Consider the following 15,127-nt stretch of genomic DNA (forward strand, 5'->3'; position numbering starts at 1 on the left):
TCAGACGCCGGGGGGACAGACAGCCCTAGAGAGGGGTGTCTGGGGACACGGGGAGGCCAGGAGGCCTAAGCAGGTGCTGGGGAGGCGCAGTCAGCGGAGCCACCAGGACCACTGAGGGCAGGAAGGAACCGGAGGCTCTGGAAACTGAAGCCCCGAGGAGCGCCGTGACTTGCCCAAGGTGACAAGGTCAGAGCCTGCACCACAACTGAGGTCAGCTGACTTCGCCGCACCAAGAGAGGACATAGAATGACAGGGCCCTGAGGTCAGGGGAGAAGAGGTGATGGGCATGAAAAGTCAGCGAGAGAGGGTCAGTTCTGGGGGTACCGTGCTTCTGGGGACAGAGGCGTCGCCTCTCTTCGCCCGTGAGTATACAGGAAGATATTCACGACATGGCTCTGGACTGACTGAGGGACGGATCAGGCTGCCAAAGGAGAAAGGAGGGTCGAGAAAATAGAAACGCTAGAAGGAGCTGCACCCCAAGAAGACACCTGTCCGTACTCGTTTAGCCAAAATCCAGGGCCCTGACGAGGCGGGTTTCCCCCGGGATGTCAGAGTGGGCTCCTGGCTCCCTACTAGTCCAGACAGCAGGACTCCTAGGCCATGTCACCTCTGAGACAGGGGTGGGGGGTGGGGCCTCCTTGGGGAGACACCTTCTGGCAGGCGGGGTCAGAAGCACATGGGCACCAACACGCCACCACGGTCCCCACAGCTTCCCTCGGCCGTGCCAGCTCCTAGAATAGCGTTTCTGAGCTGCACGGGGATGCGAGCCCGGCCGCCCGCTGGCTGATCGGCTTCCTAGGAGGACCGGGAAAGGAGGGAAGGGGCAAGCCCTGCAGACAGGATCGGAGAGGCACACGGAGTGGGTAAGGGCAGCCCGACGGTAGAGACAAAGAGGAATGAAGACGACGCAATGACGCGGCTCCCACAGCACAGAAAATGTCGGGATGCCACGGAGAAGGCGGGGGCCCACATGAGGCCATGCTGAGGGCAGCACGGGAGGCCGTGGGCCGTCTGTGGTCATGGCGGTAGCCTGCGCCGGGCTGTTCTGTCCTGCATGGTGGAAGCTTCACCCGGGACCTGCCGCAGGGAGAGTAAGTTGCCGGTGGGGTGGAGGACAATGAAGGCGCGGAGCCCAGAACCTCGTGTGGGTAACCTCTTTTCTCTCCCCTTTCTCCGACAGCTCAACATCCTGGTGGACACAGGCAGCAGTAACTTTGCAGTGGGGGCTTCCCCCCACCCTTTCCTGCATCGCTACTACCAGAGGCAGCTGTGAGTGCTGGGGAGCGCTAGACAGAACCCTTCCCGACGAGCCAGGGCCCAGAAGGGTCTTCGAGGAAAGACTAGCTCCTCGGAACTTTTCTAAGGGAGAGGAGTGGAGAGGGGGCACGTGAGGGGTTTTCTATGGGAAAAGGGAGGTTGAGGGGCCACCAAGAAGTGCTTCAGTGCTGAGACAAAGGCGGCTTCCTTGGGGAGGGGGAGCAGGGAGGACAGGAGCCCCAAGGCTCCTAACTCAAGAGTCCTTCTTTCTGCCTGAGCTGGGAGACATGGAGACTTCATCCCAGCCCCCCCCGGCCCCCTCAGTGGCTCTCAGGTTTCTGGCAACATCGACTCGCTCAGGGTAGGCCGAGCAGGCTGCCGTGGCCACTCCCTTCGCTGTGCTCTCCCTCAGGGGCTACTCCTGGTGGCAACGCTCGGTTCAAGGGAGTGAAGGAAGAACCTTCCATAAGCCCCACGGCCCGGAGCCGTATCAGGGGCTGAAAGCTGTTCCGCCTCCCCATACCGCCCAGAGTCCCAGCGGCTGGATCTAGCGAGCTGGTGGCAGGGAGGGTCGCTGTGGGGTTTGAAGGCAAGAGGCAGAGAGGGATGATGTGGGAGCCTCCTTAGCATAAAAGCACAAAGTGGCGAGGGGACATCTCATGTCTGAGGCATCTCTCTGTGTGCAAATCTGTGAGCAGAGCCTTTAATCCTATTCTTGGACTTCTAGGCAGATGCCGAAGCCATCTTCGGCATCTTCTGCCTTCTTAGTCTCCTTCAGCTTCCACTCCCCTGCCTGAAGACAGCGGTGGGGGCGGGGCGTGGTCAGGCTCCACGAAAGGGGATTCCCCCCACCCCTCCCAGTCCCGCCACTGCCCTCCAGCACGCACACAGGGCCGGGGTACTGGTGTGAGGAGGCGCGGTGCGGGGGGGGTGTCACGTGCTCGTGAGCGTGTGTTCCACACAAGTGGTGTCTAATACTTACCTGCCCTGCTGAGAGGCTGTGCCGATTCTTTCTTGGGAAGAACTTGCCCGAGAGGTTACCCATTCACCCCGCCTGGCACTTTCTCTACCACTCAAATGGTACTACCAGGTCCCAAGGCAGCAAGAGTCAAAGGCTCCTTTTCTCTGGGAGTTTGATGTAGCTGGGGGGGTGGGGGGAGGAGGAGATGCCCGCTAGCTGTCCCTCAGCAGCGGCGGGCACAATACACAAAGCATAGGCTTGTTCCTCACGGGGCCTGAGCTCCAGATCTAGGGATATGAACCGTGGAGACAGGAGGGTGAGCCCCAGTAACAGCTCCCCTCATCTGTTTGCAAGGTTACTTTACACTGTTCTGGTTGATTGCTCTGGGATGTTCTGCTGAGCACCTTATCTCACGCAGGATGGCCCTGCCAGGAGGGGAGGCCGTTGGGAGTGCTGGATCCCTACGCCAGGTGTTGTGGTCATGCCGCCACAGACCTCTGCCTCCTCCCCACAGGTCCAGCACATACCGGGACCTCCGGAAGGGTGTGTATGTGCCCTACACCCAGGGCAAGTGGGAGGGGGAGCTGGGCACCGACCTGGTGAGCATCCCCCATGGCCCCAACGTCACGGTGCGTGCCAACATCGCTGCCATCACGGAGTCGGACAAGTTCTTCATCAATGGCTCCAACTGGGAGGGCATCCTCGGGCTGGCCTATGCCGAGATCGCCAGGGTGAGAGGACCAGGGCCTACCCCCGGACGCTGTGTCTGCACGTCGCACCCTGCATGCTACAGAGGGACGGGCGTGGAGAGAAGGCGAATGGACTAAGGGGGGAAACAAATCGGCTGGAAGGATTAGTTAACAGGGGGATGGGGTGGCCGTCTGGGTCCCGTCCCTGGAGAGGGTGCAACTATAGTGAGGGACGCTGTGATAGGGACAAGATTAGGTTCTGGTTTCTACCGACTTCCAAGATCTTGGGAATAAGAGAGGCCCCCTCCCCGCATAAATCTGAACCGGGTTAAGCATATGGGGACCAAAGATTCTGTAGATCTTTCCTATTTGCACTGCCGGTGTCTCTTGCTGACCCTCTCTCTGCCCAATCTCAGTACTTTGATCAAGATAGTCTTTCCCAAGGAACATCCCCCAAGTTTTTGCTTTTGCCTTCCAGTCTAGGCGGGGAGCTGGCCTCTTTCCATTAGGGCCCTCTGTGTGAGGATTCACTCCTTGTCTCTCTCTGCCACAGCCCGATGACTCCCTGGAGCCGTTCTTTGACTCCCTGGTGAAGCAGACCCACGTCCCCAACCTCTTCTCCCTGCAGCTCTGTGGCGCCGGCTTTCCCCTCAACCAGTCGGAAGTGCTGGCCTCAGTTGGAGGGAGCATGGTGAGTGGGTCCTTGGAGAGGGGCGCTGCCGCCACTGGGCAGAGGGCTGGGCGCCGCCTGCCTCCCCGCCCTCCAAGGCCCCACCACACTCTTGGGCTCCACTACTCAGACTCCAGAGAAACCTCTTGGTATTCCCCACCTCCGCTTTTCTTTTCCCATCCTTTCCTTCCTTGTGTTAGTCCAGAAACGACTCCAGGTGCCTATGGTAAGCTTGGAAAGGATGAGATGAGTAGGGAACTGGAAAAGAAATGAAAACACGACCTCTCAAATTAAGGTCATTCAGTCTGATGATCAGAAGGCAGAGATGTAAGGAGTTTAAAAGTCTATTTATTAATTCATTAGGACAACTGGTGAATGGGTCTCCATCTCCAACAAGCTGAGAAAATAAAACTTGTTAAGAGAAGCAAATAGTCATTTAACATTTAGTGTGCCAGTTTAGGTTTAAATAACTTTATATTGAGGGCTGCGGGATCCTGAAACAAATAATTTAAAGTCCTGCAAGGCCTTCCCCTGACGCATTCTTAACACATTTAAGAAACTACGGATCACTTTGGGACATGATCTGATTGGAAGCAGGAAGATGAGAAAGGTGGCCTGTAAGGGGGCCTTGCCACCCCCCGGAAATCTCTGATCCCATTGCTTTCTCTCTGGGTGACTCGCTGTCCCTTTGTGTCGGGACACGGGGACCTGCCTCCTTCTCTCCCTAGATCATTGGGGGCATCGACCACTCACTGTACACGGGCAGCCTCTGGTACACACCCATCCGGCGGGAGTGGTACTACGAGGTGATCATTGTGCGGGTGGAGATCAACGGGCAGGATCTGAAAATGGACTGCAAGGAGGTAACGACACCAGGGGGAGGTAAGGGGGCGGCAACGAAGCATGAAGTCAGACCCTGAGTTAGGCTGGGAGGACGGGACAGGGGAGCAGGGGCTGCAGAAGGGGTTGGGGGCTGAGGCTAGAACCATCGTGAGCTTAATGGTAACACAATCATTGGGGCTAGGGACTGGCAGGGCACTTTCACAGGGACCGTGTGGATTATGGTCTAGGAAGGAGAAAAGCAGGTCTGGACTCTAGTCACTGCCTTGCTTGATGGCCTTGGACAAGGTGTTGGCGAGGCAGCATCATATGATGCAAGTGGAAGAGTCCAGCTTCGGAGTTGGAAAACCCTGGGTCTCTAGCTTTGCCTTTTACTAGCCATGTGCCCTCAGGCAAGTTACTATTTTGTGTTTCAGTCCCCTCATCTGCAAAACAGAGGGAAAGACAGCTTTTCCAAAGATTGTGGTGAAGACCAAAGAAAAGGGGATGAATCGTTCCTCCCAGGGCCTGGCACATAGCGGTACCCAATAAATAGCAGCTAAACCATGTGGGTCTTCCTTACCTAGATCGTTAATGGACGTTAAGTTAGAACAGATATAAAAGTACTACGAAAAGTTAAAAGCACTATACGAGGCATTTTTATTCTCAAGATTTGGAGAAGGTCTGCCCCATCCAAGAATTTATTAAGAGTTAGTATTTTTACTGGATACTTCCTATGTGCCGGGCACAATTCTAAGCGCCTCAAACGTATTAACTTAATCCTTATAATAACTCTTTGAGGTAGGTACTATGATTGTCCTCATTTTAAAGATGAGGAAACTGAGGCACAGAGGCTAAAACAACTTGCCCAAGGATCTACTCCTAAGAGGTACGGAGCCAGGATGGCCCCCACGCCGTCGGAGTCACCCTTCCGATTCCGGAGCCTGGCATCAAAAAAGGCTCTCGACTCTTCTGACCCCCTCTTCCCTGTCCTAGTACAACTACGACAAGAGCATCGTGGACAGTGGCACCACCAACCTTCGCCTGCCCAAGAAGGTGTTTGAAGCTGCTGTCAAATCCATCAAGGCAGCCTCCTCGGTCAGTGGGACTAAGTGCAGGGGTACAACAGATGACGGGCTGCCAGAGGAAGTCCGTCAAGGTCACAGGCCTCAACAAGAGCCAAGCTGTCTGCCTTTAGATCCCTGTACTTACTCAATGCCTTCAAAGCCAGTCTCTGTCCTGGGCCTCGGCTTGCTCGTCACACAGTCCCCTGCTGTGCAGTGTCGGCCTCGCCCTCCCTCGGCCTCCCCCTAATCCTGGGTTTCAGTGTGCCTTTCCCCAGTGTGGGTTTTCCACAGAAAAGCAAAGAAAGGAAGGGCCCGGGAAGTGCCATGTGAAAGCGGGAGAAGCGAGGTGCCGGAAGAGGCAGGGTCCTCATCGCTATCCCTTTCTCGCCAACGCAGACGGAGAAGTTCCCGGACGGGTTTTGGCTGGGGGAGCAGCTGGTATGCTGGCAGGCAGGCACCACCCCTTGGAACATTTTCCCAGTCATCTCCCTCTACCTGATGGGTGAGGTCACCAATCAGTCCTTCCGCATCACCATCCTTCCACAGGTATGTCCCCCGGCCCAGAAGAGGTCACAGTATGGACGGGCAGCTAGGGACCAGGCAGGGCCTCCCCAGCGCCCGGACGACCAAGTAGAGGAGTGTCCCGGGGCTCCTGCAGAAACCGGGCAGAGCGCGCAGAGCTCAGGGAAGGCAGAGGGAGGAGCCACCTGCGGGCACAGACACCTAGAAGGCAGAGGCGGGGAGAGGGCCGGAGCGAGGAAGACAGCCTCCCCATCATGGCTCGCTTGTCCTCAGCAATACCTGCGGCCAGTGGAGGACGTGGCCACGTCCCAAGATGACTGCTACAAGTTCGCCATCTCCCAGTCCTCCACGGGCACGGTTATGGGAGCTGTGATCATGGAGGGCTTCTACGTGGTCTTTGATCGGGCCCGGAAACGAATTGGCTTCGCCGTCAGCGCTTGTCACGGTAAGAGGGCCAGGGAGGAAGGTGGGGCCAGTCTATCTGTGTTCTTGCTGCCCAACAGTTAGGATGCCTGGGCCCCTACCGGCCTAGGAGGTAGTAGTAATAGTTGCCTCGGGGCAGAGCCAACATGTTGTGCCAAAGCCAGCGTCAGTGCTTGTGCTTTTCGGTGCTGCCTGGCACGGTGAGTCGTGCGTGGGCTGGTGGCCCCTGATGGAGACCAGAAGAGCAAGGGCTGCCGCGGCCCCTCGGGGAGCTCTCGCCCCAAGGGCAGCAGGCTGAGCCTACAGTGACCTCGTCAGCTGCTACGTGATGAGCTGAATGCCGGCTACTTGAGAGTGCTGGCAGGGTCTTGCAAGTGGGCATCGGCCGAAGAGGTGAGTTTACCAGGTATATGTGGGGCTGGCCTTTCGGTCAACTCACAAGACTGACGTTTAGTGTAGTTCCTAGCGCATGGTTACCCAGCAGAGGGCTGTTGCTCCCACTGACCTGGGGGGAGGAGCCAGGGCCTTCTGGCCTGCCCCTAAGTATCTCCAGGCACAGAGATGCTAGAGCCTCCTGAGGGGCTGATTTCGAGGCCTATCAGGAAGTTCTGTTTGTTACATAAACCCAACTGCTCTGATGATGCGAGGTGCCCACTGATACCTGTCCTTTCTCCAGTGCATGACGAGTTCAGGACAGCAGCAGTGGAAGGCCCTTTCATCACCCCCGACATGGAAGACTGTGGCTACAACATCCCCCAGACAGATGAGTCCACCCTCATGACCATAGCCTACGTCATGGCCGCCATCTGTGCCCTCTTCATGCTGCCGCTCTGCCTCATGGTGTGCCAGTGGCGCTGCCTCCGCTGCCTGCGCCACCAGCACGATGACTTTGCGGATGACATCTCCCTGCTGAAGTGAGGAGGCCCACGGGCAGGAGACAGAGATCCCCTGGGACCACACCTGGTGGTTCACTTTGGTCGCAAGCAGGAGACACAGATGGCACCGGTGGCCAGAGCGCCTAGACCCCCACCTGCCACCAAACGCCTCTGCCGTGACAGACAAGGAGGGGAAGCCGGCAAGGCGGGTTACAGGGACTGCGCCTGCAGAAACAGGAGAGAGAAGCAAGCAGCCCTCTGGTGGCAGGAGTATTCTTGGTCGCCTCGAGCCTGAGTTGGGAAATTCTGCTGCTTGACACTTCAGCCTTGAACCTCTGCCCACCATCCCTTTGGATTCTCCAACCCAAAGTATTCTTCGTTCTTAGTTCCAGAAGTAGTGGCATCCCAGCCGAGTCACCCCAGCGTGCGGCCCTCTGCGGTACCCGGGCAGAGAAAGGGCCAATCTTGCTTCCCTGCTGGCCAAAGCCAGTAGGAACGGATGCACAGTTCGCTACTTGCTTTAGTGATAGGGACTGTATAAACTAGCCTAACGTTGGTACAAAGATTGCCTCTTGAATTAAACAGAAGTGTAACTAGACTGACTATCTGTACAATGGGGGAGGGTGGAAGAGGAGAGGAGGGGAGCGCAAAGACAGGGAACGGCTGGGATCACGGCTAGAAGAGGCAGAGCCACGGCCACTCCCCAGTCCCAGCTTCAGACAGTATCTCCAAGACGGAAGCCCATCCTGCAGGATGGGTGCTGCTACCCAGTGTCGTCTTCTCTGCGGTGGCAGCCCGGCCAAAAGTGAGTTGGGAAGAAGGGCTCGCCTAGCCGAAAAGCTCTTTTTCACGCTCTTAAGTGAAAAGTGCCCACTAAGAAGTTCCATCTAACAAATGAATTTCTACCTTATTAACGCCACTCGTCTCTTCCTGCACCCTGTACTCCACGTACACCGGGTACCACTCGCCTTTCCCAACGCCCCTCGGTCCCAGGTGCCCTACGAGACAGCAACTGGAATACAGCAGACAGAGCAGGGCCGGGCCCCGTCTTCCTGCTTCTACGTCCCCTCCCTCCCTGAGCCCCGATCCCTCCGGAACGCTGCCGCTGAGGTGCCGAGAGGGACGGGCGGGAGACCTCCCTTCACCCTTGAAAGCAGGACGCTCAAGATTCATTCGACAAGTACAGGGTTGAGGCCCTACGCCTCTGCCTGGGTTTCCTCCTGTTCAGCTGTAAAGTAGTACTAAGAGCGCCACACGAGGCAGAGGCGTTCCGTTGCCTTCTCTCCCTCTCTAATGTCCCCTCCATCAACCTGGCTGAGGCGGCCGACAGGGGCGCTGGTATTACGCCTGGTGTCGGAACCACAGGGCTCTCTGGCTCTAGCATCACTGCCTTCGGTAACAAGGCTGCCGGGGAAAGGCTGGCCGCCTCAGGGCTCCCTCACTTCCTTCACCACCAGGGCCGCTCATGGAGGCCGTCCTTCTCCCCTCTCCTACTCTCTCCTCCCCACTCCTCATCAATAGCTTCCCAGGCTGGTTCTTGGGCTAGCAGTGGGCACCGAGTTCACTTCCCCACCATCAGTTCTAACACGGTGGACTATGAGACCCGTGTCAGCGGGAAGACCTGGAGCCCCCGGCTCACCCACCGGGTCCCACTGCTGTCTCGCTGACACGCTGCTTCCAGGTGTGGGGCCGCCCGCGTGTGGAATGACCTGGTGAGGGAACGGGAGCTGCAAGGAGGGCCTCGGCCAGCTGCCCACAAGCCATAAACCAATAAAAGAAGAACACTGAATCACAGTTCCTTATCTGGGTTCGCTTCATTCCCCTTGCACTTGGTGCTGCTCTGGCTGCCTGGGAACACCCCCTCACCACAAGGACCGTCAGCAAGACTGGACACTGTCTGTTTCCAGCTCGGAACTTACTGTGTAAATAAACTTCCATGAACTGCTACCATGTGATAAAATGCCACATTCTGCTTTATAATTTCTTCCCATGTTGGGAAAACTGGCTTTTTCCCAGCTCTTTCCAGGGCATAAAACTCAACCCCTTCATTAGGAAGTCCCACTGTCGTATTTTTTTTTAACTTGTACTCGCTTTTCTTTTTACAGTTACTTCCTTTCTACCCTAAAACTAGTAACTCTAAGTGTGAAAGAAAATCCTTGACAACAGCTTCTTGCTTGTAAAAATATGTATTATATATCTTATTTTTAAAGTCGACTCCTGAAAAGCGACTGTCCCACCTCTACTCACTGTATTCGAGGCCCTTTTCGTCGGTCTGCATGGCCTCTACCCTGCAGGCCAGCGGGCAGAGGGAACAGGGAGAACGGGGACGGCCAAAACTTAAATGTTGCTTTCTGACTGATTCTGAACAAGACAGAGAAAAGAGCAACAGTGAGGCCCCAACTCCCACACACAACTCCCCAAAACCTCAGTCGTCCCACTATAGTTGGCTTTCAAGGGGCTTTTACGGGGAAGCAGGTAAGCCCCTCACCCCTGCGCCCACCACTTCCTCCTTTCTTCTCTCTATACTCCTTTGGCTTAAGAGATTTGTAGAAAAGAGAACAGCTTTTATACCCATTTCTAATTTCTAGATTTTTAGGGGATACTGAAAAATGCTGCTGGTGGACTAAAGGGCACTGCAAAGTTGATGAGAGAGAAATTCTTTTGATTACGAGATAAAAAATCAATTGCCCAAATGAAAAGAACAAAGGAACTGGTCTTCCATTTTGCCACATTTCTGTTCATGATAGCTACCAAACTGGAGACCTTAGCATTTCACTAACCAAAGAAAGTGGGCCACCTGACCTCTACGGAGGGGAGTCCTGGGGCCATTTCCAACACCCTACAAGATGCCAGGAGGCCCTGGGAAGTCCGGCTCCTTAAAATGATGCGAGTCAACAAGCCTGAGCAAGTAAGGCAAGAGAAGGGCTATGGCCAAGAGCCTGCTAGGCAGGAACAAAGGACAAAGAAGGAAAAGAACAAAAACTGAGGGGAGAGAATTTAACTGGAGCTAAAAGGAAAAGACTTTGCTACCTTGGCAGTGTTTACTAGTGCCAAGAAGCACGTCCAGCTCCCAGGATGGGAAACATTTAGCTGTTGCTAATATAATGGTGTCCTTCCCCTGGAGCTAATTTTTTTTTTTTAATTAACACTTAGGTTTTCCTCGTTCAATTCCAAAAGAGAAGGAAGCTGAAGCCATTTCCTATAGGACTGAAGGTAAAAGGACAGGAAAAGATTCAAAGCTCTAGTAGATTCACAGCTTTCACAGGTATAAACCTAAAACCCAGACGTGCTCAATAAGCAGAGGTGGAAAAACGATCTCGTTCTAGATAGCTATCCATTGATCAAGTGACTTCTAAACTTGAAATCTAACGTCCCTTCATGTCACTTCGGTTTCCGTTTTTCCCAGGACAGGAAACATGTCCCCATCATTTTCTTCCTTCAGAAATGAAAATCCAGCATCCCAAGATCATTCTGCAAATAATTCTGCACAGACATCTCCTCACCCCAGTGCCTGCCTGGAGCTCACCCAAGGTCACCAAACAACTTGGTTGTGAACCAACTGCCTTAACATTCACGGGGGAGGGGAGGGCTGGCGGACTAGGAGACCAGAAGTTACAGGGAAGAGGTGAGGGCTTCACAAGGTTGGTCTGTCAGCTTGATCAGAGGCCAAGTCAGTGGCAGCAAGGGATGGCTTGGCCTAGGAAAGACCTGTGGGCTGTGCTAGTTTCTAAAGAGATGACTATGCAGGAAGTCAGATGGACAGAAGCTCGTGGGGGGCAGGGGTGAAATGGGACCCACTTACGTTGTTATTCTTGGACTGTGAATTTTGCCGATGTAAAACAGAATATTCTGTAAACCTAATGTCTATGTGCAAATAATGAGCGTTAACACAGTAAAATATTCAACGAAAATTCAGACTTTTAGGGTTACATTTTTTTTTTCCTCAATCAATCTCATTTTATCCATTTGGGGCAGAGTGGCTAGAACAACACTGAGGCTTCCGGAGGCTTTCAGTAAGCAAGGCATCTGGTCAGTCAGCGGGTGAGCACCAGGGTTCAAATCTGCATACGTGAGCCTGAAGAAAATTAACTAGAGGCTGAGCCAAATCAAAGCAGGATGGCCTTAGAGGAACAGCAGCTTCCTAGATGGTTTTTATATTGTACTTGAAAACAGCCCTGGGCAAGAATATCATAATTTCAAGGGCAAACTAAACATCACCTTACCTACAATCTGCATCCGCCAAAGGAATTGCAAGGTGAGGGGGACAACCATTTCTGCATAATATACATATGTAAATGTTCATTTATGAACATTTGAATACAGACTTTCTATACACACATTACCTATATAATAAAAATGTACATGGCGTGAGTATAGGTCACTGTATAAATATATAGACTTTTAGAAATCTTGAACCCGCGCTTCCTGTTCACATCAGTTTCTCCTCTTCTTCCTCCCCAGTCAGGTCCGTCATTTAAGAGTTGGACAAAAGGGACAAGTGTCATTTGTGTTGGTCTGGGCCCAGAATTTGATACACTGGAAAGGAAGAAAGACATATCTCAGGTTTATCTGGAAAGATGGAGAGGAGGGGAGAGAGAGCCACTGAGGTCCACTAGGTCTAAGGAATGCATACTGAGTCAGAAGAGCTCTTACTGTGGGGGACCGGATGGGCCATTTCATTGGCTCTCCCCTCCAAGAATCGTCAGAGTAGGGGAACCTGTTCTTTTACAGGGAACAGTAAAAATCAGCTAAGAATAGCGTAAGGCTTCTCATTGTTAAATGCCTGGTGTGGCCTTCTCCTTCCCATGATCTGTTCAGGCAGAGATAAGCTCTCATCTCCAAATACCCACCACCCTCAAAGCTTATTCAGCATTTTCCCTTACTAAGAATTTAGATGTAAATCCAGTTCCTACCTCTTGGAAAATCAAAATGAACAAAACAAAATAGTAAAGAGGCAATCATCCCTGCCGCCAAGAGACTTGACTACGTATAACATAATACAAGATAGGAATAACCTATCAGTTTGTGAAGATAATCTCTAACAGGCAGGTCTCCAAGCTATTCTGTTAATGGACTTCCTACTCTCATATTCAGGTTCCCTATTCCCTTCTTCTCATCTAAGCAAAATCTCCTGACAGTGCTATATTTGAAACAGTGCCTAGAAATGTATGTCTTATTGTCAGCGTTCCAAGAAAGTAATCTATCGGTGCTCGAGGATGAAGTGCTTATCCAGTCCCCTAAAGAGAGTGGGGTAACAGGAAGCTGGGAGATCCTAGCTGCCAGTATTCTGAATTCTGCTGATCGTTTAAGCCACAATTTACTGAAAACCTCATGCTGAGATATTAATGATGACCATCAACAGAGCACCACGTTCAAGAAAAATGCAGAGGAGGAAGAGTGGGAACGAAGAAGGTCTACAGCACCCACCTCCTTGTGCAGCACATGGGAGCACGCCATTGGATGCAGCTCACTGGGCTGGACGAGCTTCTGGCACATGAGACACAGCTTACAGGCGGCTGGAGCCTGAGAACAGAGGAGGGACGGCCGAAGAGTGAGGAACCTCTGGGTCTCTTGCCTTTAATGCCCGTGATTCCATCCAGTAGTTCGATGTAGCAAAAAGATTTTACACCAAAAGAAGGAAAAGCTCAAATACAGCTTCTTGCCAGAAGTACTTGCATGTTCTCAGTGGGGCCGCCAAGGAGCCGGCTACGGAGACGACGGCTTGTTCCCACACCCCACCTGTGAACCTGTTCCCTCCTCACCCCCCAGCTCCTCCACATCCCCGTTTTCAAAGAAAAAGAGCCTTACATGTGAAGACCTTCCAGGGTATGAAACTTGGGCAGAAGGCAAGAACATTGGGGTACTGATTTGGGTCAACGGAGCAGGGAACAAGGCCCGGATCCGACCGAGTGGCTGTGGGCAGAAATATCGTCAGAGTAAGGAGAGAGAGTCTGAGCAACCTAGCAGGTAACAAAAAGAAACCATTTATTGCCCAGTCCAGCAAAGGAAGAAACCAGACTAGAACACCCTGGCTGCAGGGCTGAGGCCCCGGTTTCCCTGCAGTCTGTGCTTCCCCTACCATCTCAGCAGGTGCGGCTCTCCCCCAGGCAGCCCTTCGTACCTGAGTACTGGCTGCCACCCGCTCGTGTTCTGCCAGCCGCGCCGCTACCAACTGGATCAGCTCCTCCATGGTCAGGCCGGCCATGGTGGTCCGGGCCGTCTTGATTTGCTGAAGAATGTTGGTCATCTGCGCCCTAAGAAACCAAATGTTGAGGGAGAGAGATTCTCTGCTATACTCATGAGTATATCCCTGAGACCTCCCCTATTTTAATCCACAGACATTTCTCTGACAAATTTTTAATTAGTCCTGAAAGATACTTACTTATTGCATTGTGGGAAGCGAGTCAGTAGCTTCTCCAGGATCTTCTCCAGTTTGTCTACTGGCTGGGGCCGGGGAGTTTCAGGAGAAGCCTTAACACCGCCCAGGCCTGGGGGAGGTGGGATGGAGGCAGCAGGAGGCATGTGTGGGCCGTGGGGGCCAACGAGGGAGGCCAAACCAGGGCTATTTCTCCCATGGGAGCCAGGGAGGGGTGGGGAAGGCTGGCTGGGCTGGGAAAGGGCGGGGTTCAGGATTGGGAAAGACAAGGAGCGGGGGTCTGCGCTGGGCATCACCATGGGCACTGTGACCTGCCCAATGGAGAAGGGCATCCGAGGAGCCAGAGAAGGATTGGGTTGAAACACCTGAAGCATAAAGTCTGTCTGTAGAGCAGCAGAGGCAGAGGACAAGGGAGAAAGGAAGAAAAATAAAAGTTTAGGAAACTGGAGCAGAAGTCAGTGAGCAATTCTTATGCCAAATAATACAATAATAACAACAGCAATGTCATAATACCAGGAATGAAACCAATTTCCTCATAAAAGGGATGGGTAAAGACTCTGGCTCTGCCAGCAGCACAGAAAGGTAGCCTCCCCCACGCCAGCCCCCTCACCTCTGATGGGGGTGGAGGCAAAGTGGGAGTCGGGATTTGAGGAAGGCTGCTCAGCTTGGCCCCGTTCCTCACCAACTGGATATGACTGTTAAACTGGTCCTAGAAGAGAGAGAAGGGAAAGGACTATCCTTCCTGCTGAGCTGAGTAGGCCCCTCTAGAAAGAGGGCACCATCCAGAGCCAGAAGAGCCAAGGCAGGGGAGAGCCAGCCCTGCGTGACAGTGTCTACAAGGTCCCTCGCTATCACCAGGGTTTCGGCACAGACTGAACCCTCACTTGTCCGTCAGCCATTACAACACTTACCCGAACGTTCTTCTTCATCATCCGAACTCCATTCAGCCTTGTCTCCCACTCCTGTTTGGAACGGACGGTCTCTAGTGTTGGGGGGGTTGACCTTTCAAGAAACCAACAGGGATTTACAGAAGTGAAGAGAGCCCTGCACCTGACTCTGACAGCGGGACAGTGTCTGGCTAACGGGCCTGGCAAGAAGGTCGGACCAGGTGCGGGAGGCGGCCAGAGCCAGAGGTGTCTGCTTCACTCTCACTCCAGCATTTTGCAAGCCAATTATTTGAGAAAGAGGACCCACCACAGAGACAGGGTTTTTGTCTGCCTGGAAATGCCACAGGGGTCCTCCAGATGTCACGGCAGAAAGAGAAACGACTCTACGAGAAACAAGTCTCCAAAGATACCCGCTATGCTTTGACGCCGTAAGAGACACTGTTTATCTAACTGGAACCAATACAAGAAAAAATACAAAGCTATAAAATATGGGAAGAGAAATCACTGAACAATGACGGGGATGGCCCAGAATGTCCTGTGAAGACAGATTAAGTGCCAGATAGGGTCTGAAAAACATAACA

At 53.4% G+C, this 15,127-nt stretch overlaps 2 protein-coding genes across 5 annotated transcripts in view; one reads left to right on the forward strand and one right to left on the reverse strand.

The window, feature by feature from the left end:
* Positions 1–9,230, forward strand: part of BACE1 (beta-secretase 1) — a 21,918-nt gene extending 12,688 nt beyond the window's left edge. The window contains exons 1-10 of one of the 3 annotated variants that reach the window (XM_077777506.1): positions 75–186; positions 710–1,091; positions 1,181–1,269; positions 2,733–2,949; positions 3,461–3,598; positions 4,306–4,440; positions 5,393–5,494; positions 5,860–6,009; positions 6,259–6,430; positions 7,085–9,230. In XM_077777506.1, the coding sequence (XP_077633632.1) occupies positions 1,020–1,091; positions 1,181–1,269; positions 2,733–2,949; positions 3,461–3,598; positions 4,306–4,440; positions 5,393–5,494; positions 5,860–6,009; positions 6,259–6,430; positions 7,085–7,326 (1,317 nt within the window). In that variant the 5' untranslated portion in view covers positions 75–186; positions 710–1,019 and the 3' untranslated portion in view covers positions 7,327–9,230. Of the gene's footprint in view, positions 1–74; positions 187–652; positions 1,092–1,180; positions 1,270–2,732; positions 2,950–3,460; positions 3,599–4,305; positions 4,441–5,392; positions 5,495–5,859; positions 6,010–6,258; positions 6,431–7,084 lie in introns of those variants that run through there. The other 2 variants (XM_077777497.1, XM_077777493.1) reach the window with 2 other exon arrangements.
* A 1,951-nt stretch (positions 9,231–11,181) lies between these two features.
* The window catches only part of RNF214 (ring finger protein 214), a 42,881-nt gene continuing 38,935 nt past the window's right edge, over positions 11,182–15,127 (reverse strand). For both annotated transcript variants that reach the window (XM_077777471.1, XM_077777463.1), the window contains exons 8-14: positions 14,571–14,661; positions 14,270–14,368; positions 13,666–14,042; positions 13,405–13,537; positions 13,092–13,196; positions 12,711–12,806; positions 11,182–11,819 (exon numbers count right to left, since the gene is read on the reverse strand). In XM_077777471.1, the coding sequence (XP_077633597.1) occupies positions 11,754–11,819; positions 12,711–12,806; positions 13,092–13,196; positions 13,405–13,537; positions 13,666–14,042; positions 14,270–14,368; positions 14,571–14,661 (967 nt within the window). In that variant the 3' untranslated portion in view covers positions 11,182–11,753. The remainder of the gene's footprint in view (positions 11,820–12,710; positions 12,807–13,091; positions 13,197–13,404; positions 13,538–13,665; positions 14,043–14,269; positions 14,369–14,570; positions 14,662–15,127) is intronic.

This window comes from Crocuta crocuta, unplaced genomic scaffold (assembly GCF_008692635.1).
Source record: "Crocuta crocuta isolate KB4526 unplaced genomic scaffold, BGI_CrCroc_1.0 scaffold271, whole genome shotgun sequence".
NCBI lineage: Eukaryota > Metazoa > Chordata > Mammalia > Carnivora > Hyaenidae > Crocuta > Crocuta crocuta.